We start from the raw sequence: 22,277 nt of genomic DNA on the forward strand, positions 1-22,277 counted from the left end.
CTTACATTGACATTTCTTCTGCATGAATGAGGTCAACTGACTGTATTTTATATGGCTGGGGCATCATAACTGCACAGAAGGCCTGACCTGATAGCACTTGACTCCTGCAGAATCTTTCTCCACCATGCCGACACAATTTGTCCTGCTATGGACCGCTGCCTTAATCTGTGGAGAAACATGACAAAATGATTGGGGAAAAAAACAGCTCACTGGAAAATCTCTGCATCTGCAGAAGCTATCTGTGCAATTGCACAGAGTAAATGCCAGCAAGTTTGAAACATGTCATTGAATGTCAAAATCCCACCTTTTTTTTAACCAACTGTTCCGAAGGATAAGCACAAAGTGGAAGAAACTTCAAAAGAATATGTCAACTACAACTTTTCATGTAAACAGAGATAAGCTCCAATTCGTTTCTTGACTCGAGACATACTTTTTTTAAATCAAAGACCTGTTGATGCATGTTTCTGTATAGGAAAAATGTCAGAAATATTTTAGAAAAGACTGCCTATCAAAGAAGGACACAGCAGGCATGATGGGTTTTTTTTTTAAACTCTAACTATATACACTTTTATTCCTTTTATAATATAGCACTACGGCTGTATTTCAATACTAGTGTTACTTGATCTCAGTGCTGCGTTCGACACTATATATTATAAAATACTCTTAGATTGACTACAATATTATATTGGTATTCAGGGACAGGCATTAAGGTGGTTTAGATCGTACCTATCAGACCGTTACCATTTTGTATAATTAAACAGGGAAAAATCTAAGATCACATCAGTAAATTATGGAGTGCCACAAGGATCTGTGTTAGGCCCTCTGCTATTTTCAATATATATGCTGCCACTTGGTAATATTATTTTAGTTTCCACTGCTATGCCGATGATAATCAGTTATATATTTCATCACGACCAGATGAAATCACTAAATTATCCAAACTGACAGAGATATAAAATGTGTTAAAGATATAAAACATTGGATGACTAGTAATTTTCTTCTATTAAATTCAGATAAGACTGAGGTATTACTTCTTGGTTATTATGGTGTCTATGGACATACAAATCATGTTGGTTAACTTGAAACTGTCTAACTGCCAGCATATGCTCACATCTTTGTTTTAAAATTTAAAACATCTGGGCAAACATTCACATGACAGAATAATATATGTATTTTCAAAACTATTTTTATATCTATAATGTCAAATTTGGAAATATATGAGGCAAACAAAATTAGTGAAGTCTCATTTTATTAGTTATTATGAAATTTTATTGGTGTTTTATGAAACACTAGCCTTGACAATAAAATTCAATTGTTTACTGCACCACAATTAGGTAAATGTATTGTATAGTATTAGTGTATAGTACTATATACTTGTATACAGTATTGTTATTACCACAGTTATTTACATTATGGTGTTAATATTTTATATCACAGCTCATGACCTTCATTCTACTGTAACTGTGTGTTGAAAATACATGATGGCATCACAGTTTGGAGATTTGCTGAGGGCGAGTCAAGTTGCTGGACACCGGTCGACCCCAGAGTCTGAGTCTGCTGACCCCTCCGTCAGGAGCTATGACCAATCGCACATGAGTCACAGGCCCACAATGCACCACAGACTCTCCAGAAAACAAATGCCTGTGGTGTGCTTTCAGCTAGATGAGGAAGATTGTGATCACTTTTACAGAGAACAAAAAATAAAGTTGAAGATGAAGTCAAATGAAATTACAGGCTGGGAAATTCATACTTTTTGAGGAGGAAGGAGAATTCGCCACTTGGGGATTTTGTCAGAGCACCACTGGTTAAGAATTAAATTGTTTTCCTCATCTGGGGTCAAACTGCAGGCCTCAATCTTGCAGGAGTCTGGAAAATTTCCTAAAGACAATAGCCGTTTTTAAATAGACAATTTTAAATAAAGGCCCAATTCAAGCTCAGAGTTAAAAAGTTTCAAAAGTTTGGGGTCAGTAAGATTTTTTTGTTGTTGTTGTTTAAAAATAAGGTCTCTTATGCTAACATAACAGTAATATTATGAAATATTATTTTATTATAATATTATTATAATTTGAAATAGCTGTTTTGTGTTTTAATATATTTTAAAATGTAATTTATTCCTGTGGTGGCAAAGCTGAATTTTCAGCATCATTACTTCAGTCTTCAGTGTCACATGATCCTTCAGAAATCATTCTAATATGATGATTTGGTTCTTAAGAAACATTTATATTATCAATGTTGAAAACAGTTGTACTGCTTAATATTTTTGTGGAAACCATGTTACATTTCTTTCAGGATTATTTGATGAATGGAAAGTTCAAAAGAACAGCATTTATTGGAAATAGAAATCTTTTGTACTTTCACTTTTGATCAATTTAATACATCCTTGCTGAACAAAAGTATTCATTTCTATCATATATCTTACAATATCACTATATATCTTGCAATGTAATTTTATATTTTGTAATTGTGACCTTGTTTCTTATTTTAAACTTTATATGAAAACTACATTTTTTTACTCATACATACAGATACTGTCATTTCAGATGGAAAATATTTAGACAAAAAGATGCAACAAAATTAGAACTACTTAAAAAAAAACAATGAATATTTTAGATACCTTTAAAATGGTTGGTGTCTAGCTCAATTTTGCTTATGATACCAGGATGTCCTAGTCTGAGAATAGCCCACTCACAGCCTGGAACCTGCAATATGCCTTTCTCATCCACCTGAAAACCAATACATGGGATCTTTATGGGGTATAACTGATATCTAAGATGTTTCCTAAAATGGCAAGACTGCTTTTACCCTTAAAATTTTGGGCCGATCCAGGCGTCTGGCTGTCTCCCACCCGTCACCCATGTTGTCAGCCCTCCCTAGACCTACGGAGAAGCACACATTCAGACAAGTAATGATCTAAATCTCAAAATCTCATAATCTTCTCCAAACAGTCATTAAATAGACCATAATTTATTTATTGGGAAGTGATGTGTAGTATTCTCTCAGGAAGTTATTAAAAATGAAGTCTGGGAAACAGTCCAGATATTTTTTTTATGATATGCCTGATTGAAAGCAGAGATTGTTGTTTGTAAAAGTGGTCTGCATTTCGGATGTTTCTCTTGTCTCAACTGAAAAAAAAAAAAAAAAAAAACCATAATGCCTCTTTAAAATGTTTCTCAACTTGCCAATCCAAAGAATCACTAACCAATCATATTGCGTGGGTGACCGTAGTGGGCATCGCTGTAGCCTACACATACACCTCCATTAACCAGGGCAACAAGATCCACTAGATCTTGACTAGGCACAGTGGACCAGTCCTTCTTCCCAATGCCATAAACTTTCAGCCTTGCAACGCCACCATCTGCAAACATCAAACAAACAGTTAAAGCTCAAATGTATTTTAATATGCAGAAACATCTATTAGTAGGTTGATTTTCCAGAAAAAGTGCAAACACTAGCAAAACATTGCTTTGTTTGTATGCTTTTGTTAAATCCGTAAGTCCACATTATTTTAATTTATTATATATTTGCAAATACTTTTATGCTTTAAATCAAAGTTTGTCATTTTGTGATAGCTGGTTGGTTTGGTTCATAGCTTAAAACACTTTAACAAAGACTTTTTTTACAAACCCTGTGGGAAAAATACTTACGGAACCAAGGTTACTAAAAAAGTTGCATTTTAAAAAGTAAGGTTTAGATCAGGACAGTTTGACCAACCAAAGGTAGGCAGGGGGAATGCTATTACATTTATTTCCCGTTTGGTGACGCTAGTGGCACAAAAATTACACACTTCAGCTTTAATTCAAAGCTACAATTCTTTCAACAATTTGTTGAAAGAATCTTTTCCTGTAGGCACCTTGGGCAAGAAATCATCTGCTAAGAAAATAAGTCAATAAAACATCACATAAAAAATGTGGAAAAAAACACATACTCTCCAGTTTTAAGGTGGTACATAAATAAAACGTTAATATTTTATCATCATGTTACAAGCCTTCATTTGTATTCATTTGACAAAATAAATGGCTCTCTAAGATGTTATTCCGCTGTAGCATCTCTCCCCGGGCCATTTTTTTTATTATGAATGATCACATTCTCTGTTTTGTCATTTTTTAAAATTGCATCGAATGATTCATGTTGCAGAGAGTGTATTACCTGGATATATGTTGAGGCGGATATGGGTAACTCTGTGAGGATAGGTGACACTCAGGTAGTTGTGGCATGATTCAGAGTAACCTGGCTTCAGCTTTGTCATCGGGACAATCTCTTCCCAGCTGTCTGAGTTCAGCTGTTCAACAAAAATTCATACTGAGTGCTGTTCCCTCAGAAACATAGACTGTAGATTTTATGCATGATCTAGTGTACTAGACGATATTTTACACCTTTGCCACAGCTTCAAACTGGCTTGGGGAAGCTGCCATGCCTGTACGATCTCCTTCAAGAGTGAACGATGGCATCTGATCTGATTTATAAGTGACATATATTAGATATAATGGAGGTAACCTTATACTTTTGGTTCTTAAAGGCCGCGGCTATAGATACCTACCAAGACATGCAGCTTGAATGGAGGCGTATGGGGCATAGTTCCCCGTGAAGAACGATGTGTCCACATCAAAGCCATGAATAATTCCTGGAACTCCTAACTGCACGATGCACCAGTCGTGACCTTTAACACAAGATGAGAGACACATGCATCTTTCATGAGATCACCAAATCTGTTGTAAGTACAGACAGAGCACTTTTTGAGATTACAAAACATGCCCTGAAAGGCTGATCAGATGAGGAAGCGTCTCAGTATTGCGGTACATCTTTCTCACATGTGTTCATTTTATAAGATCTTCAGAGAGACTGGATGTATGAGAGAAGGATGTAGCCTGCAGCTATTCTGCTCTAACTCATCCATGCTCAATGGAACTCGAGCTCATTAGAGAGGAATGAGGAACACACAGAGCCCTATTTCACAGTTTTACAGTGAACTTGCTTTGATTTGTGAAAATGGACTAATACCTGGAATTCTTTTCCTCCTGGTTTCCCAGCCATCCATCCATTTCCCATATTCAGTAAACGCTGAGGCTATGAATTCTGGAGGGTCTCGCTTCAGGTCATTTTAGCACAACGTAATTAATATCAGATAATTCTAGAAAAGTTTGAATACATGAATATTACCAGAGTACAAGCAAATTACTTTGCCTACCTTCAAAAGATTTCTGGCAGGGGCAAACCACTCATCTGTGGCAAAAATCACCTTTAATGACAATGTTAGCACTTTTTGAGCAAATGCTATATAACAAAGAACATCCACATATTTAAAACATCATAAAGTGATATGGCATTATATAATATATTTAAAATGCACCTTTCCTCCAGCTGTATCACATGCGAGGTTGTTGAACTGCAGGAAATGTGGCTGACTGCTGGTCGCCTTCTGTACTGGTCGATTTGCCATGTTTATGGTAATTAGATTAGAGCCAAAAAAATAATAATAATTTAGTTCTTGTTTAATATTCCAAGGGCCTGAACGGTAGAGAAGCGCTAACTCTCTGCGATTTAATAGGCTGACTAACTATAATCTTTAACTACCCTCTCCAAAACGAACTCTTTATCAGAGTTCGAAGTCCACTGTCTTGATCAACAACTGTCATGTAGAATAATATGACTCTGTACGAAAGTAGAGTGGGTTCTTAAACATAATCGCGGGTCGTTTGTAGTAACGTGTTAAAAACAGAAATGTTCAGTTTACATGTTGAATTACTGGCCAACTCTGTTTCTGACTATTAGGCTATACTTCATTATTACTATGAATTTCATTACCCAACCATGTCAGTAATGTAGTCGCTGTGGAAAAACAGCGCCCTCTGTTGAATAATAACTAGTAGCTTTTTCAGTTTCTTTTCTTTTGTATTTTTAATTATATTACAATTATTTTACATATCTGAATATCTGTTTTAACAACCTACATATGTTGGGGTATTTTTTTGATATCACATAATTAAACTGCTCGGTTGTGCAATAAATAATAAGCGATTTTGTACGGTCCTGAAAAGACTATGGAACATTTTGCAACCACCAAAGGAGGGGCATTTACGTGCCGAATCCAGCAACAGTTGTAGCCCTTAGGCAAGAACATAATTTTTACGTTTAATTTAGTATCTTTTCAAGTAGGCTAATGTTAAACAAAGAACCTAATTTACTTAACCCTTAAACAGGCAACAGTGGAAAATGATTAGCAAAAATAATTTCTAGTCACTTGTCACTTTTTTATTCCATCTGGACTTAAGGAAAACATATACAAAAGAATAGTTGAAAAAGTTTGAATTTTACAAATTGTATCTCCCAGGATACATTGCTCTTTTATAGGGTATAAAAAAAATCCAAATTCATCAATACTTCTATGATTTATCTGATGCAAGAAAAAAGTAATATGCAAAATATACTGCATGTAGGACGTCTAAGTGTCCTTAAACTTGGGCACATTTTTAGTATTTTTAAACTGCTGAACTCTCTGGTCTTCTACCTCAGGAATGGGCAACTCTAGCCTTAGAGGTCCAGTATCTTGCAGGGTTTAGCTCCATCCCTGTTCAATCATATAACACAATTTATGATACAACATATACCCCCGGTTTCACAGACAAGGCTTAAGATAGTCCCAGACTAAAATGCATGTTTGAGCTGTTTTAACTGAAAGCAACTTGTACTGACATATCTTTAAATATATCAGTACATTGTTTTGTCTCAAGATGCACACCAGTAATATATATATATATATATATATATATTTTTTTTTTTTTCTCTCTCTCTCTCTCTCTATGGCACATTTATAAAAGCTACTTAAATACCCTAATCCAGACTTAATCTAAGCTCTGTCTGTGAAATCAGGCAATAATTTTAATAATCTTTAAGACTTTGGTTAGATTTTTAAGGGTTAGTATGGTAGCCCTCCAGGAGTAGGGTTGGACACCCCTGTTCTATCATAAAATGAGCTGTGTGAAACCTTGCAAGAAAATATCTAGCTAAAAAATTCAAAGATATACTTAACTAACCCCCGGTTTCACAGAAAAGGCTTAAGCTAGTCCTAGACTTAAGTGCATGTTTGAGCTGTTTTAACTGAAAGAAACTTGTACTGACCTATCTTAAAATACATCACTGCCATTGTTTAGTCTCAAAATGCACACCAGTAATATTAGTTTTTTCTAGTGTATGCTTATAAAAGCTACTTAAATATCTTAATTGAACTAAGACCTAATCCTGGCTTAGGCTAAGCCCTGTCTGTGAAACTGGGCCTAAGAGTAATAATATCACTTTAACATGCGATTAACACTTCCACAATTTTTCAACTCAAAATACAGATTGAGAAGGGGGACTGTGTACAGGGTTCCCAGAGTCCAGGAGGGTATATAACGATCTTCCCCAACGGCTTTAGTCCTTGAGCAAGATTGCTACTGGCTCAACTACGATAACAGAATTGGATGAAAAATTCCCTCATGCCTCCTACAAAAGATTAATGAGTATGTATCCTGTGGTGTATGTTGCTTGTTTAAGGGTTAAACATAGTATAGCTTTCATCCCAGTGAAAATTAGCCTTCCAGGTTAGCCTACAAACTTATTTTTTAATGGTGGTTGGCATCCATCTTATTGGTGCATTACCGCCACCTTCTGTTCCGGAGTGTGGATCAGTTAGTAAGTCCACAATGTAAATCTACAATAACTTGGTAATAGAGGGGGGAAGACAGAGACAGAGACAGAGACAGAGAGAGAGAGAAAAAAAACACCTTCCTTGCCATCAAATCCTATTATAAAGCCCAGTTTCCATTATATAATTATATATATATAAAAAACTAACAACTCTCACCTGTGCTCTATCACTTATACTTAGGGGTGTTTATCATCCATAATCTCCCTCGGTCTCTGAAATTTCCTACAATGTAGAATTACATGCTCCACTGATTCCACTTGCTTACGAATTGACATGACTTATAAAATGATTTATAAAAAGGATAAAGTTTTGTTCACCCGTTGCACTGTTAAGCCAGAATACAAGCTATCAACAATTAAATGGCTGAACAAATACCTTGATTTTTTTTTTATCCTTAATAACATACCATCTATTTACATTTCAATACTAGTACAGGACACTGACCAACCAACATACTATCAGCATATGACTCCAGACACCTTGGCTTCCACATGGCCTGGTTTAGATCATGTCTTACCGTGTCTTTTGTAAATCAGGATTAGGCCAGATGTGTGTTTAAGCACTATAAAGATACTGGTCATTTTGGCCTCCATAACAGGGTCAAAACATGACACTTTGCAATCTGCTGCACACTTAATGCACAGACAAAGTAACAGCAATCCTTACCACTTCAGAACATTTACCGTTTCTTTTTCTGACAGAATGTTTTCATGAACCCACATCTTACTCGTATTATATGACCACATATAGAAGAAGTCACTCAAAGACCAAGTAAAAGAATGGAAAACAGACAGGGGACATGACAGTAAACAAATTTATTTTGTCATCTGCACTTTACAGTTGGAACTCCGGGAATTCAAATATCACGTCCTTGCCTGTGAGCTTCTTGTAGACACCAGAGAAGGTCTCAACCTGAAACAAGATCCGCAAATTAGTTTAATTAAATATTAATAAATATTCTGTGAAAAGACCAATTAGGCAATTGTGATCATCACTCAAACTGAAATGCAGAGAGCTGAAAACAAAGCTAGAGCATGATACTAATTGATGTTTTTTTCAAAAGGGAAACATCTCCAGTTAAAGTCACAAGGATTAAAACCATATGAGAATGACTACATTGCACATATCAAATTAGGATTGCCTAACAATTCAGCAAAAATCCCAAAATGGGACCCCCATTTTGACAATTAATAGTGTGCACTGCATGGTTTACCTCCCCAGTAATGGCCCAAAGGGCTCTGGGAAGATGTAGGAATATACAGGACGCTGTCCTCACCAGCCAGAGGCCGGGAACAAGCTTGCTATTCAACGTCGTGGAACGGGACTGTACGTCATGGCACCGAAGTGCTGCGCTCCCTTACGCCACACGGACAGAGCCACATGAGAGCCATCTCACAGGATGTCCACGTTGGGTCATAACATTTATTAAGAGTAGTACTCACTTTGTGTTCAACATTGTTTTGCTGTGCCTTGTCGAGGTGGACCTTGATGAGCCTGCTGCTGTCCAGTTTCACGCGAATCCTTTTGCCAACAATTTCGCTGGGAAAGACCAGGTCCTCAAGGATAGCATCATGCACGTTAGTCAGAGTTCGGCTGAAGGAGAACACAGGTTAAGGGGACAAGTTCAGAGTTCATTCACTAAACATTAAGTTCACGTCACCTAAAAATGTGAAACATCCTACATATAACAGATTTGGATGTGCACTGCATGGTTTACCTCCCCAATAATGGCCCAAAGGGCTGTGGGAAGATGTAGGAATATACAGGACGCTGTCCTCACCAGCCAGAGGCCGGGGACAAGCTTGCTATCCAACGTCATGGAACGGGACTGTACGTCATGGCACCGAAGTGCTACGCTCCCTTACGCCACAAGGACAGAGCCACATGAGAGCCATCTCACAGGATGTCCACGTTGGTTTGTGATATACTAACAGGCCAATCAGCACTACACTGATAGTGTAGGCAAATTTACACTGAGAAAACAAGCACTACTAACCCTGACTCTGCAAACACACCTTCCAAAATGCAACAAGACGACATTTACCTCCTGGGACGCTTCTGCTTGTTTTTTGTGCGGCTTTTCCTTGTGGGTTTAGGCAGGATTCTTCTCTGGAAGACAAGATCAATCAAGATTAAAACCATTAATCTGGAAGTCAACAAGCTAATTCTTAAGCAAAATCACATCATGTCTCTAAATGGCATGTGCACTGCATGGTTTACCTCCCCAGTAACGGCCCAAAGGGCTCTGGGAAGATGTAGGAATATACAGGACGCTGTCCTCACCAGCCAGAGGCCGGGGACAAGCTTGCTATCCAACGTCGTGGAACGGGACTGTACGTCATGGCACCTAAGTGCTGCGCTCCCTTACGCCACACGGACAGAGCCACATGAGAGCCATCTCACAGGATGTCCACGTTGGTAAATAACACTAAGGCTAAAATTCATGTTAAAGTCGAAGTTTAAGGACCCCATGAAATAACTTGACAAGTGGTTTCTGGTCTAGCGCCGACACTGCCCAATTGAAACTGGATGTTTGGCTGGATATAAAAGGGATTGTTACCCTTTTTAAAATATTCAATAGGCTGTAAAAGGTATTCAGTTGCAGGTGGAGGTTTTAAATCTAAAAATCATCTGATTTGGACAAATTCATTTTCATACAGCATACCTGTGAAATGTGACTGGACAAATTACATTTCAACTCTAGAGAACACTGGATTCTACAATTAAAAGTTAGCTGTCCAGGCAAATTTTGCAGGAATGCACAATGGACCCTTTTCACGGACTGTGAGGACACGCTTTAATGGTCATCAGCATTGTGAAAAGTTTTTTATATTTATTTTTTTTAAATTGTATGTACATTTATAACACTACACTTAGTAATGTATTACCCTTATCACATTGCAAAAAAACTAATTAACACTGCTGTGAGGATATTTCTAATACAGCAGCTGTGTAAGTGTCAGTTAAGTTGACATCTTTCTCTCTTCTGACTGCCATTATCAATCTCTATTTTTTCCTTTTTTTTGAAAGTTCTGAAAACACTGTTGAGTTTTCTCTAGCTATTTGAGAAAATGGGGACACAAAAAAAAAAAAAAATAATTATGTATTCTCTCATTCACCGCCATAGAATTTTACCCAACTATGACAACTTCCGCTTCGAGAAACCCAGACATGTGAAAAAGGTCTATTTCAATATTGAAATTGTCCAATCCAGTCCTTACTAGATTTAAGTTCTCCAGTCAAATTTCACAGGTATGCATAATTTAAATCTAGAGAGCATCATTTCAATGTGTAAGAGCACACTAGCATAAACAATGGCCTCAAAGTGAACAGACATGGACTAAAATCCACAAGTTTAATTTGGATTTCATGAGGTCGTTAAAATTCCACCCCAAAGGACAATAAATAAAGTATAGCACACCTGACAACCATTGTACATTAAAAATGCAGATGCTCAGAAAGGATGAGTCTTACCTGTGCAATGAACACCACATGCTTGCCGCTGAATTTCTTCTCCAGCTCACGCACGAGCCTCACCTGGATCTTCTGGAAGGATTTCAACTGAGGCACAGGAACAAAGATGATGATGGCTTTCCTGCTACCACCAACCTCAATTTCCTGAAAGAGAGAGAGAGAGAATGAATAGCATGAACTTAAGAACATAAATCTATGAATGACTTAACCTAGTATTTAGCAAGCCCCACTTCTTTACAGTAGAAGGCTTGTGCACTGCATGGTTTACCTCCCCAGTAATGGCCCAAAGGGCTCTGGGAAGATGTAGGAATATACAGGACGCTGTCCTCACCAGCCAGAGGCCGGGGACAAGCTTGCTATCCAACGTCGTGGAATGGGACTGTACGTCATGGCACCAAAGTGCTGCGCTCCCTTACGCCACATGGACAGAGCCACATGAGAGCCATCTCACAGGATGTCCACGTTGGTTGTCTCAATTATCAGTTCAAATAGCTATCATTGTACTGATGCTGCTGTAATTGAACTGATGAAATGGTAATCTAAAATTAATGACAGGGTTTTTACCTTAGCAGCGGTGATGTGGAGTTCCCTCAGCTGAGCCTTCAAATCAGAGTTCATCTCCAGCTCAAGAAGAGCCTGCATGGTACAGACAAAAGTTTAAATTGCAAGAACGATAGAAGAAGAGGCTACAGATTCATGTAGATCACATTTCAAAGTCAGGAGTAGCTGATAAACTATACCTGGGAAATGCCAGACTCAAACTCGTCTGGCTTTTCGCCATTCGGCTTCACTATTTTCGCGCTGGTACTGAACATGGCCTGTGTCTGAAACACAGAAACAGACTTATTAGAATAAAAACTACACAATAGCTGTTAATGTAATAGCTCACTCAAAAGTGAAGATTGTCATTTACTAACCCTCACATTGTTCCAAACCTGAACTTTTTCACACTCTCAACTTATACACAAAATAAGATTAGGCAGAATGCTGTAAACTGACAGCCTCAATCTCCATTTACTTTATTTTTATGGGGGGATTTTTATGAATCAATGAAAGCGAAAGTCACGTGGGTTTGGAATAACATGAAAGAGTAAAATTTATTAATTATTGGGTTAACTATCCTTCAGAAGTGACAACCTGATTTGTCTGTACAGGTGAGCAAGGTGACATACTATACATAATCCATTATACCAGTTTATTTAATCATTTAACCCAAATGACTCGCCATTTAGTCAAATTATTAATCTCCGACTGTATAAATGTAACTTCAGCTGCTCTAAGTAACTCACCAGCTACCGTTAAGAAAACAATTTCTGCTAAGTATGTCCTTAGCATGCCGTTAGCATTGATTAGCTAGCACAGAATTACTATATTTACATTATAGGTTTAATTCTACCACAAATATAGGTCTTCGAGATATAGTATTTTACTTAACATTGGTATTTTCGAGCATCTTAGAACAGCACATGGGCCCCCGCAATACTATAGTACAGACACGTCTGCTAGCACATCTTAAATATATAAAATCCTATTTCTAAAATAGCCATCCATTCTCTAATATACTCGCATCTAACGTATCCCAGTGAAAACATCAAATGAAGCTCGTGCATGGAGGTAAATATGACTTATTTTCTACATTTTAACTTGATATCCCTGTAGCTGGGCACATTCAGTAGACTCACCTCTTTCAACGACGGCCTGGGAAGAGACCGTATTCTCGCGAGAGGCCGGTAAAAGCGCGTTGGTGTGTTGCATGATGGGAAAATGTAATTATCATCCCGAACGCAGAGGGCGCCAGTTCTTATTATTATCATTTTGTGTAAAGGAAAAGACACATTTTATTAATCTTATTAAGTGAAGAACAACATGGTACAATATTTTAAATTAAGTAGTTTCAGGGATTCTGGCTAGGCATTACAAAAACACGTTTTCTTTTTTTTTCTTTTTCTTTTTTTTTTTTGCAAATACTGACTTGCCATCTATGAAGTTTTAAAACATATATCTAATCTTATGTTTTACAGTTTTCCACGCAAATTTTATCTTTAAAAAGAGTGTGCAAGTACCACTCCATTTCCTTTTTGGGAATCAATAAACAACCTACAGAATTCACTACAAAGATCCGCTCTTCATAAGAGTCATTCGTTCGCACCGGTGTGCTGTTTCTTTTTCGATTCACTAAAAATAACCTGTTCATAAGAGTCATTCGTTCGGGAATCGGACTACGCTGGTTGAGCCGTATGTTTCTTTGGTATGTTTGCGGTTCAAAAAGAATCGGCTCATACGATTCATATGTTCGAAAATCGGGCTACGCTGTTCGAACTGTATGTTTTCGACTCACTAAATGAAATTTCTCTCTTAACGCCAATTTTAAATATGATCGAGGCCATGTGACTTAATGTTTCTATTGCTGATTTTTTTTTGGATAAATTTTGGATTTATATTTATCTCAGTGTTGTTGCCTTCCTCTTTGCAACCTATGTTTGCAACACGTCCACCACACTCCACTTCGGTTGGTGGCGGTAAGGCACTACGAACTGGATTGGGGTAAAAAAGAATAATGGAAGAAGAAACTGCGACTCTCAGAAGCGTTTGGTCAGCTGGCTGTTAACGTGGGTACAAATTCTGTAGATGTTTTGCTAGCCAAAGTCAAAACCGTTGATCCGTAAGCATTTTGTGAAAAATTTCGCCTTTGTCAAGGTTATTTTTATGGTTATTGTCATTTCAAATGCCACGACTAAGGGATATTGCAAAGTTTACTCTGCTGTGAGCAGAGACTATGTTGAGATTGCCTGGGCTTTTCAATGTTGTACGCAGGACTCTCTGTAACGCCGCAGAAGAGATGGGCAAGAAAGGAGCCTTTTTCTACGCTGTGAGGAAAGGATTTAAACCAGGAGTTTACCAAACATGGTGAACAGGATACTATATGGATAATTTTGTAATTGTGAGCGCTCGTTGCACTGCATTGTATGACTACGTATTATTTCTCTCCTAAAGGGAGGAATGTAAACATCAGGTGGACAAGTTTCCCTCTGCGAGTTATAAGAAGTTTGCCTCTGAAAAGGATGCTTGGGCCTTTGTGAGGAGCCAATCTGCAGCATCATCTTTTGAGAGACCAAATGGTAATATCAAAGATGTTATGCACACCCCTCATAAAAATCTGCCGTAATGATGCATCAAGATTTCAGGTGTTCAAGGGAAAATAAGCAGGAGGGAGAGGGGTAAGATGTGCCTCTATTTTTGTTATGTGACCATAAATTGAGAGAGAGCACAGCATACCAAAGCTGTTTGTCTATTTATTGTATTAATTTATTTTTGGTACGTGTCAATATTCTTCATAGCAAGTCAAATGTTATTTTATATGCTGGTTATATTTACCCAGATCTAAAAATGTATATCAAACATATTGGTCTCATGCAACAGCTTCAACAATACACATAATCCACATATTGTTACATACATAGTTTTTTTTTCTCTCATATATGCTCATATTTTTAATTGAAATGTAAATCCTTGCCTAATGCCCCATGATAACAGACAGTTTACTTCCAATGTGGGTCACATTGTGTCACTGGATCATATTTCTATTGCTTATGTTACAGAATTTCAATTGATAGCAGATATCCTGAGATTTAATTCATTAAGCATTTCCAGAATTTAATTTATTTTTACCTACAGGACAACCTATGTAAAGTTGTGGCACAGCTTACCCCACACATTCCTGTGTTATCTCCTATTAACAGGTCACAGTTTCTTTGTTTTTTGTTTTTCTTTACCAATTTAATAACCTTTTTTTTTTTTTTTTTTTTCACCTTCACTAGTTTTTTAAATGGCATAACTAATGAAATGTTCCAGGTGATCTCTTAATAAATATGAGGTCATAAAATGTGGTTTTGTCGTAATTATAAATAATTGATAAAATACTGTTAAAAATGATTGTAGATGCAACATAGCATAATGTCACGTCGCAGGAATTGTCCCAAAAGTACTACACAGATAAATGCTGATCTATGTATTGATATGCTGCTAAAACATACTACAAAGCAAGTGATTGACATTATTTTTGTTTGCATTTAAGGATATGACTATGAGGTCCTGCCTCCTAGAAACGTGCCTGATTCCTCGATGGCTGTACCCCTTGGAAGTAAAAGAACCTATGCGGACTCTGAAGATGAGGGACCGTCCTGTCCGAAACGAGTGAAGCTCATTGAAGCCCCACTGCCAAGGACAGCTGCAGCCAGTAGTGATGGATTTACGTATATGGGTAACTATTGTGTACTATAGTCTTATTGGACATAATGGAAATTTTAAATTTAAATCAAAACAGAATTAGTAGACCAATATTGACGTTGCACTTTTTTTTTATTACAAAATTTTTCCCACAGTAAAATGAAATGAGCTTTATGCTCTCTTTTTCAGGTGATGCTGTAGTGGTGTACACTGATGGCTGTTGCTCATCCAATGGGAGACAAGGAGCGCGTGCAGGAATTGGTGTATATTGGGGTCGTGATCATCCACTGTAAGTCATCTGATTAACGGCATTCTGGAAAAACAAACCGTGCGACTTCAGAGAACAATGCTTTTATTTAGCCTAATTTTTTAATTTCTCAGTAATGTGGCTGAGAGGCTTCCAGGGAGGCAGACCAACCAAAGAGCAGAATTGCAGGTAAGAGTTGTGAGGTGCTCAAACAGAGTTCTTTCTTATTCCCTGTTATTGATAACTGTATCATTAAACATTTCATCACAGGCTGCTTGCAAAGCACTCGAGCAGGCCAGAGAAAGGAATTTTAAAAAGGTTGTGCTATACACGGACAGCAAGTTCACCATTAATGGTATGCACTCCCTGCTTTCTCTTCAAAAACTTGTGAAAGTGTCTACTCTTGTCATGAATCAATATAGTACAATTTTTTTATTTACAGCTATTATTCATATTATATATATATATATATATATATATATATATATATATATATATATATATATATATGAGAGAGAGAGAGAGAGAGAGATACACAGTAGGTATACTGTTTTAAATTATTTTTTTGCTTTCCAAAGGTGTCACAAGTTGGGTAAAAACCTGGAAGTCTAATGGCTGGAGACTTAAAAATGGTGGGGCCATAGTCAACAAGGAAGACTTTCAAAAGCTGGATAAACTAAATGCAGAACTTGAGGTCGTATGGGTATGTTTTATCAGTGTTGTACTCACAGTGTTGTACAATATGGCAGCCATCTGCTATTCAACTTGTGCGTTTCAAGCATGATGTCCCAACCTTAGCGTATAGACATTCTTTTTGCATGTAAATGTGCAGCTGTAGACTTTTTCAGTTTATTAATTTTGGTAAACACAAAATGAGAGATGTCTTGCATCTCTTTGCATAATTTTTGTTAAAGCTTGTAACACTATCGGCAGAGGTAACACAATTAAAAGGGGAATTGTTTTCAATACTTAGAATTAAACAGCAGACATAAAATAACAGCTATGTATTTTCACAACCAAATGACACTGAACTAAAACAACACAATATATATAAAGAGTCCTTAGACTGTTAAAAGCATAGTCTGTTGGTTCCATACCATAAAACAGTCCTGAGGAAATTGTGTGTTGTTAGTCCAAGATGTCCACCTGTGTATATACAATCCAAAGTGTTTATAATCCAAAGTGCAAGTGCCAGTCCTTGAAGAGTAAGTGTCCACAAAGAGTACTTCACAATCCAGGCAAGGGATGATCATTGACCTGCTTCCTGTTTGAGGTGTCAGGCCTCGCTTTTAGGCCATACTGCTCCTTTTAGGCTGAATCCCAAATGGCACACTTCTATGCACTTTCGGTCTTGTGGACTTACAATGGCTGCAGCGTGCGCGTGTCCGTTAAGTCCATGAGAACACCGGGTGTGCCATTCATCATTTTAGGTTTCAGAAGGGTGCTCGCGAACGCCCTCGATGCGCACTTCAGCTGAGCCCGCAACTTTGCAAGCTACGCAGAGGACTTTACCCGGCAGTCGAAGTGGCATTATGTCACGAAAGTGCGAATTCAGAGGAAGACCGTGAGGGTTTAGTGTGCCATTTGGGATTCAGCCCTGTACTTAGCATGTCAGAGTTTACTTCCTACTTCCTGTCATGTGCTTGTCAGGTAGAGTCCCATTCAGAAAAGACAAACACACCATGTTAAGAGGAGTTACTTTTTCTACTTTATCCTAATGGCGAATACTGACTCAATTCAGTATCTGACAAGCAGCTGCTTTTGTATATTTGCACATGTGCTGTGTCTGTGATAATGTGGTTATGATGGTGAACGATCCAATGTACTGTACTTCTTGATCAAAATGTTTTTCTTGGCAAAGTATTGATGTTTAACCTATTGGTTATGTCTAGGACAGTGGTTCTCAAACCTGTCCTGGAGTAGCACCAACTCTGCGCATTTTGTATGTCTCCCTCATCTATCACATCTCATGAGCTCATTAGTAGATTGCTAGACCTGAAATGGGTGTGTCAGATATACGGAGACATACAAAATGTGCAGGGCTGGTGGTACTCCAGGACAGGTTTGAGAACCACTGGTCTAGGATATTTGCTAGATAACTTTAGTAGCACTCTATAATCAAACATAAACAGTGTCAGATAAAAGAAAAAATAATAAATTCAGTTACAGAGCCCAACTCCAACAACATTAAATCAATATATGTATTAAATCTAATCTTTGCCTACTGAAGACTATGCCAAAACTTTAATTGAGAAGTTGAGAGATACCTGCAGGCTACATGCTATTTGTTTTCATTTCATTGCACATTTACATTTTTTAAGGAACGATTGTGTTTGTAGCATATTTTTGCTGTGTTTTAGGACCGTGACTTCATATTAAAGCACTAAAAATCAGAATTCATCTGCTCGCTTTCCGATGTTTTCATGGGTGCGTGGAAATGAGCAATAAAACAAAATGCATTGCATAGCCAATGAAATTACTGCAAAATGCAGAAATGTACCATCTCTCTTATTCTTCATTTCTAGATGCACATACCAGGTCATGCTGGGTATACAGGCAACGAGGAGGCAGACAGACTGTCCAGGGAGGGAGCAGCAAAGCCCCCATGTTAGCACACTGTTGTCACATTCTTTTTATAATGATGTATTATGTTTTAGGTGCCTAGGATGTGGCTCTAGTTTGTTTATCCTTGATGGCTAATGCACTTTTCCTTTTTATGGTCTTGTTGTGCTAGTGTTGTAATGTTGCAAACAACATTAGAAACAAGTTTTCTTCTTTTCTGAAGATGCAATGCCTATCTGAAATTGTTTGTTTTTGATTGTTCTGTCAATTAAATTGTCATGTTCCTGAGATTGATTCCTGGTACTTATTTTTCCATCCCAGAAACTCTTTTTGCTTATAAGCACTTGGGACATTTTTTGGGTGCATTACAAGTGACAAAAATAATTGTAGTGAGTGTGCCGCCATTAGTTTCCAACATGACTAATATTGTGCCACGGTAATGTATTATTGATCTTTATCTTTGAATGTGTCATCTTGCTCTTATTTTCACAAATGTGTTTTCAGTTGAGAAATGGCCATTGCTTCAAAATGCACTAATGCTGAAATGCCTCAACATGAACAGCAGGTGTCACTGCAGTTCATGCTGAACACTTGATGGACTAAATAAAGATGGACTAGATCTTATCTTTACAAAAAAACAAGCTTTGCTTTTAGTTATTAGTGAGTCTTTCCCATCTTCACTTGGGTTACTTGAAGTACTTGTTATTCTGATTAAATTGTTTTTAGTATTTTTCCTGATACCTGGGTATAACTTCATCCCATTACATCAAATTTGCTTTAATAAAAATAAGCATTTAAACCTATCAAATTGTTTTACACAGAAGCATTTCTAAAATGTCAAGGAATATTTTACATAAAAATGAAAAAAAAAAAAAAAAAATCGGTAACACTTTACAATAAGGTTCATTAGTTAACATGAACTAATAATGAACTGCACATACAGCATTTATTAATCGTATCGAATCATGATTCGGATCGCGTGTCAAACTGCCAAACTGCTGAAATCACATGACTTTGGCGCTCCGACCGCTGATTCGACACGCTGATTCATAATGCTCCGAAGCTTCCTGAAGCAGTGTTTTGAAATCGGCCATCACTATATAAGTCGTTATTTTGTTTTTTTTGGCGCACCAAAAATATTCTCGTCGCTTTATAATATTAATATTGAACCACTGTACTCACATGAACTGATTTAAATATGTTTTTAGTACATTAATGGATCTTGAGAGAGGAAATGTCATTGCTGGCTATGGAGGCCTCACTGAGCAATCGGATTTCAACAAAAATATCTTCATTTGTGTTCCGAAGATTAACGAAGGTCTTACGGGTGTGGAACGGCATGAGGGTGAGTAATAAATGACAGAATTTTCATTTTTGGGTGAACTAACCCTTTAACATTAGTTAATGCACTGTGGACTAACATGAACAAACAATGAACAACTGTATTTTCATTAACTAATGTTAACGAAGATTAGTAAATACAGTAACAAATGTATTGCTCATGGTTAGTTCATGTTAGTTAATACATTAACTAATGTTTAACTAATGCACCTTATTGTAAAGTGTTACCAATTTTTCACTGTTTACTTATCCTCATGTTGTTCCAAAGCTGAATGGCTTATTTTCTTCTGTGGAACCCAGGAAGACCTTTTTTTGTCTATACAATGAAAGACATGTTTATGGGCCTCAAAGTTCATCGAAATACCTTCTTATGAGTTGTGCAGAAGAAAAAAAAGTCATAAAGGTTTGAAATGACATGAGGGCAAATATTTTCATTTTTGAGTGAACTAAATCTTTAACATTGAACATTGAGAGCCCTATTGTTCATTTTCAATGTTCCAGACATTCCCTCTCAGTGTTGTCTTTTTTTCTCAAGCTTTATAACTGTACTGTCCGATTCTCTGCTTTAAGCCTGCGTCTAGACAGAAGCCTTGAGTGTTGTCTTAAATACAGATAAGCTGCACAGCAGGCTGAGAAGGAGTGGAGGCATCTTCTCTTTCATGAAATAAACAGAGGTGAGAATCTCAACACTGGGGCCTCTGTGCAGTCCGTCCTGACCTTCGCTTGCAGGGCTCGGCTCCTCTGAATTCCCGCTGAGATCCAAGACCTTCAGAGCGGGATGTGCGGTCAACAGTTATAGGTCAGGAGACACAGACTGTCCTTGCCTGGTGAAAACAAGGAGGATTTAGTGCTCGTAACCTTTCACAGCTCTAGGTTTCTTGAGCTTACCTTGTATGGCAGATTCTCAGATGTCTACTGAAAGTCTTATTTTGGGTTCTGAAGCTGAAAACTGTCCTCAAACCTAATGGGGAATGTAGATTAGCTCATTTTGTAATATTTATGGAAGTTAGTCGTTCCAACTGCTAACATTTAGATCTCATCTGAAGGTTGTTTGATAATCAAACACGGTGATAATTTGTTGGAGATTAAGGGAAGGAGGAGGCACACAAAAACACCCCATCATTACAGCACATCTGGTCTCTGCTCTCTTCAAAAACCATGTCACAGCTGACTCGGGCCCTCAAATCTGGAAGGAAGTGTAGGGGAATTTCCACTAATGAATCCAACAATCACACGATGAGGCCTCTTTGTGCAGGGACTTCAATGAAAACCACATTCGGAGCAGGCACAGCAAGTCACAATCAAAGGCACCGGCAAGCCGTTACCACGGGAGCAAAGCTGCAGCTTGTAACCGAACAGACATCTGTTTCCATGACAGCTGTCTGGAACGGCATCAGCCTAACTAACTGCTGCCTCAGAACTAGTCTGACTGTTTGATATCTCTTGCGATAAAGACAGAGAAGATTCTGTCAGAAACCCTCGCCGCTTCTTGTTGTGATGCGCTAATGCGAAGAGAGAAGTTTGCATTTGTGTTTATTTTGTTCATCTTTGAAGCTGCCGGAATCAGAGGCTGCAAAATAGTGGAAAGGAGAAGAAACACCCGAGAGAAGTAAACATATGGAGCGAACTACCCCGGTGAGCTCGACGCCGACGGAAGCCTCCTCAGAGCGACGTAGCTTCTGCGAAGGGTACAATAAAGACAAACAATTTAAAGTGAAGCTTAAACGACAACATTTGTGGCATAAAGTTGATTACTACAACATTATTTCCACTCTTCTTTAAAAAAGAAAAACAAACATCTGTGTACAGTGAAGCACGTACAATGGAAGTGAAAGGACCTTTTACGAAAATTAACCATGGTTTTACTACAAAAAAACAAACAAACCTGGTTAATGTAGTTGAACCATGGTATCCACAAATTAACCATGGTTTACACTAACCATAGTTTAACCATGGTATTTGTAGTAAAACTTAAATACTAATGGCAATTAACCCGCCAAAAAAAACAAAAAAAAAAAACGGTTGATTTTCGTAAGGGGTAAACATTAAAATACTTATTGTTTCTATAGAAGTAACCAGACGTGTGCACCATGCACCAACAATATGCATGGTATCACGATTTTGGTGTGGAAAATGGCTTACTAACCTTTTCTTTGTAAAGTTATATCCAATTTGCAACTTTGCCATTGCAATGCAATGATCGTAAAAATGATTCAAGCAGCCGATTCGCCGATTTTGGGTGCGTAAGATGTGAAGGATTCTATGGTCCAGTTAGTATTTTCACCCCGTAATGGCGGCCGCGCTACCGGAGCGCCCTCTAGTGGCTGTTGCCCAAAAAGTATCAGAGTGTCGCCTCTTGGGTTCTATACTTTTTGACTAAGTAGTACTATTATAAAATGAGCTTCACATTTGTGCTTTTTAAGTCAACATTAATTATCTAAATTCATCTTAATGGTCTTATTGTTAAAAAATCATCCATGCATAGCCTGTTTTGTTTGTTTTTATCAGTATAATTTTAAATCAGAATGTCATAATCTGATCTTCCGGTCCTAGCAGAGAGTAACCTAACTGCTTAGAGTAACACTACATTTTGTAAAAAAAAAAAATATATATATATATATATATATAACTTTAAATATTTGTTTGTGCTATCTTTTTTCAAAATGGAGGTGACTTGGTTTGATCATTTTAATGTAATATTCAAAAGTTAGCATTCAGATCTGTCTCCATTCAGTCAACAAC

The 22,277-nt window shown here is 37.5% G+C and overlaps 3 protein-coding genes and 4 non-coding genes across 10 annotated transcripts; 1 reads left to right on the top strand and 6 right to left on the bottom strand.

The window, feature by feature from the left end:
* Nucleotides 1–1,232: 1,232 nt before the first annotated feature.
* Nucleotides 1,233–5,684, bottom strand: allc (allantoicase). Its single transcript, XM_051876333.1, has 11 exons — nucleotides 5,348–5,684; nucleotides 5,186–5,236; nucleotides 4,999–5,086; nucleotides 4,538–4,657; nucleotides 4,374–4,453; nucleotides 4,147–4,279; nucleotides 3,200–3,355; nucleotides 2,803–2,876; nucleotides 2,615–2,723; nucleotides 1,751–1,878; nucleotides 1,233–1,658 (listed from the first exon to the last, which is right to left on the bottom strand). The coding sequence occupies exons 1-11, from the start codon at nucleotides 5,435–5,437 to the stop codon at nucleotides 1,488–1,490; spliced, it is 1,200 nt and encodes a 399-aa protein (XP_051732293.1). The 5' UTR covers nucleotides 5,438–5,684; the 3' UTR covers nucleotides 1,233–1,487.
* Nucleotides 5,685–8,484: 2,800 nt separating this feature from the next.
* rps7 (ribosomal protein S7) lies at nucleotides 8,485–12,917 on the bottom strand. The gene is made up of 7 exons (XM_051875060.1): nucleotides 12,841–12,917; nucleotides 11,899–11,982; nucleotides 11,723–11,794; nucleotides 11,159–11,302; nucleotides 9,729–9,793; nucleotides 9,127–9,277; nucleotides 8,485–8,596 (listed from the first exon to the last, which is right to left on the bottom strand). Exons 2-7 carry the CDS (start codon nucleotides 11,971–11,973, stop codon nucleotides 8,519–8,521), a joined length of 585 nt encoding a protein of 194 aa, XP_051731020.1. The 5' UTR covers nucleotides 11,974–11,982; nucleotides 12,841–12,917; the 3' UTR covers nucleotides 8,485–8,518.
* LOC127503011 (small nucleolar RNA SNORA73 family) lies at nucleotides 8,876–9,096 on the bottom strand. Its single transcript, XR_007926997.1, has one exon. It is a non-coding gene; the product is annotated as a small nucleolar RNA SNORA73 family (small nucleolar RNA).
* Nucleotides 9,380–9,600, bottom strand: LOC127503012 (small nucleolar RNA SNORA73 family). Its single transcript, XR_007926998.1, has one exon. It is a non-coding gene; the product is annotated as a small nucleolar RNA SNORA73 family (small nucleolar RNA).
* On the bottom strand, nucleotides 9,883–10,103 carry LOC127503010 (small nucleolar RNA SNORA73 family). The gene has a single exon (XR_007926996.1). It is a non-coding gene; the product is annotated as a small nucleolar RNA SNORA73 family (small nucleolar RNA).
* Nucleotides 11,405–11,625, bottom strand: LOC127503009 (small nucleolar RNA SNORA73 family). The gene has a single exon (XR_007926995.1). It is a non-coding gene; the product is annotated as a small nucleolar RNA SNORA73 family (small nucleolar RNA).
* Nucleotides 12,918–13,621: 704 nt separating the features above from the next.
* Nucleotides 13,622–18,482, top strand: rnaseh1 (ribonuclease H1). Of its 4 annotated transcripts, none has more exons than XM_051875057.1 (9): nucleotides 13,622–13,767; nucleotides 13,973–14,065; nucleotides 14,153–14,277; nucleotides 15,234–15,419; nucleotides 15,575–15,674; nucleotides 15,767–15,821; nucleotides 15,903–15,987; nucleotides 16,211–16,335; nucleotides 18,158–18,482. In XM_051875057.1, the coding sequence occupies exons 2-9, from the start codon at nucleotides 13,998–14,000 to the stop codon at nucleotides 18,242–18,244; spliced, it is 831 nt and encodes a 276-aa protein (XP_051731017.1). In that variant the 5' UTR covers nucleotides 13,622–13,767; nucleotides 13,973–13,997; the 3' UTR covers nucleotides 18,245–18,482. The 4 variants fall into 4 exon arrangements, with proteins under 4 accessions (XP_051731017.1, XP_051731019.1, XP_051731016.1 ...); XM_051875059.1 differs by having other exon boundaries at nucleotides 13,679–13,820; XM_051875058.1 differs by having other exon boundaries at nucleotides 13,719–13,855.
* The last annotated feature ends 3,795 nt before the right edge of the window (nucleotides 18,483–22,277 follow it).

This window comes from Ctenopharyngodon idella, chromosome 20 (assembly GCF_019924925.1).
Source record: "Ctenopharyngodon idella isolate HZGC_01 chromosome 20, HZGC01, whole genome shotgun sequence".
NCBI lineage: Eukaryota > Metazoa > Chordata > Actinopteri > Cypriniformes > Xenocyprididae > Ctenopharyngodon > Ctenopharyngodon idella.

Bases quoted from the DNA above. Each gene is read 5' to 3' on its own strand.
- rps7 (XM_051875060.1), bottom strand. From the start codon at position 11,973: ATGTTCAGTACCAGCGCGAAAATAGTGAAGCCGAATGGCGAAAAGCCA. The intron at 11,303-11,722 runs GTAAAAACCCTG...TCTCTCTTTCAG, and splicing joins TCCACATCACCGCTGCTAAG to GAAATTGAGGTTGGTGGTAG. The intron at 9,278-9,728 runs GTAAATGTCGTC...GTTCTCCTTCAG, and splicing joins AAGCAGAAGCGTCCCAGGAG to CCGAACTCTGACTAACGTGC.
- allc (XM_051876333.1), bottom strand. From the start codon at position 5,437: ATGGCAAATCGACCAGTACAGAAGGCGACCAGCAGTCAGCCACATTTC. The intron at 2,877-3,199 runs GTTAGTGATTCT...GCTTCTCCGTAG, and splicing joins TCACCCACGCAATATGATTG to GTCTAGGGAGGGCTGACAAC. The intron at 1,879-2,614 runs GTATCTAAAATA...TATTGTCTTTAG, and splicing joins AGACACCAACCATTTTAAAG to GAAATTTTCCAGACTCCTGC.
- rnaseh1 (XM_051875056.1), top strand. From the start codon at position 13,935: ATGTTGAGATTGCCTGGGCTTTTCAATGTTGTACGCAGGACTCTCTGT. The intron at 14,066-14,152 runs GTGAACAGGATA...TCTCTCCTAAAG, and splicing joins CCAGGAGTTTACCAAACATG to GGAGGAATGTAAACATCAGG. The intron at 16,336-18,157 runs GTATGTTTTATC...CTTCATTTCTAG, and splicing joins CAGAACTTGAGGTCGTATGG to ATGCACATACCAGGTCATGC.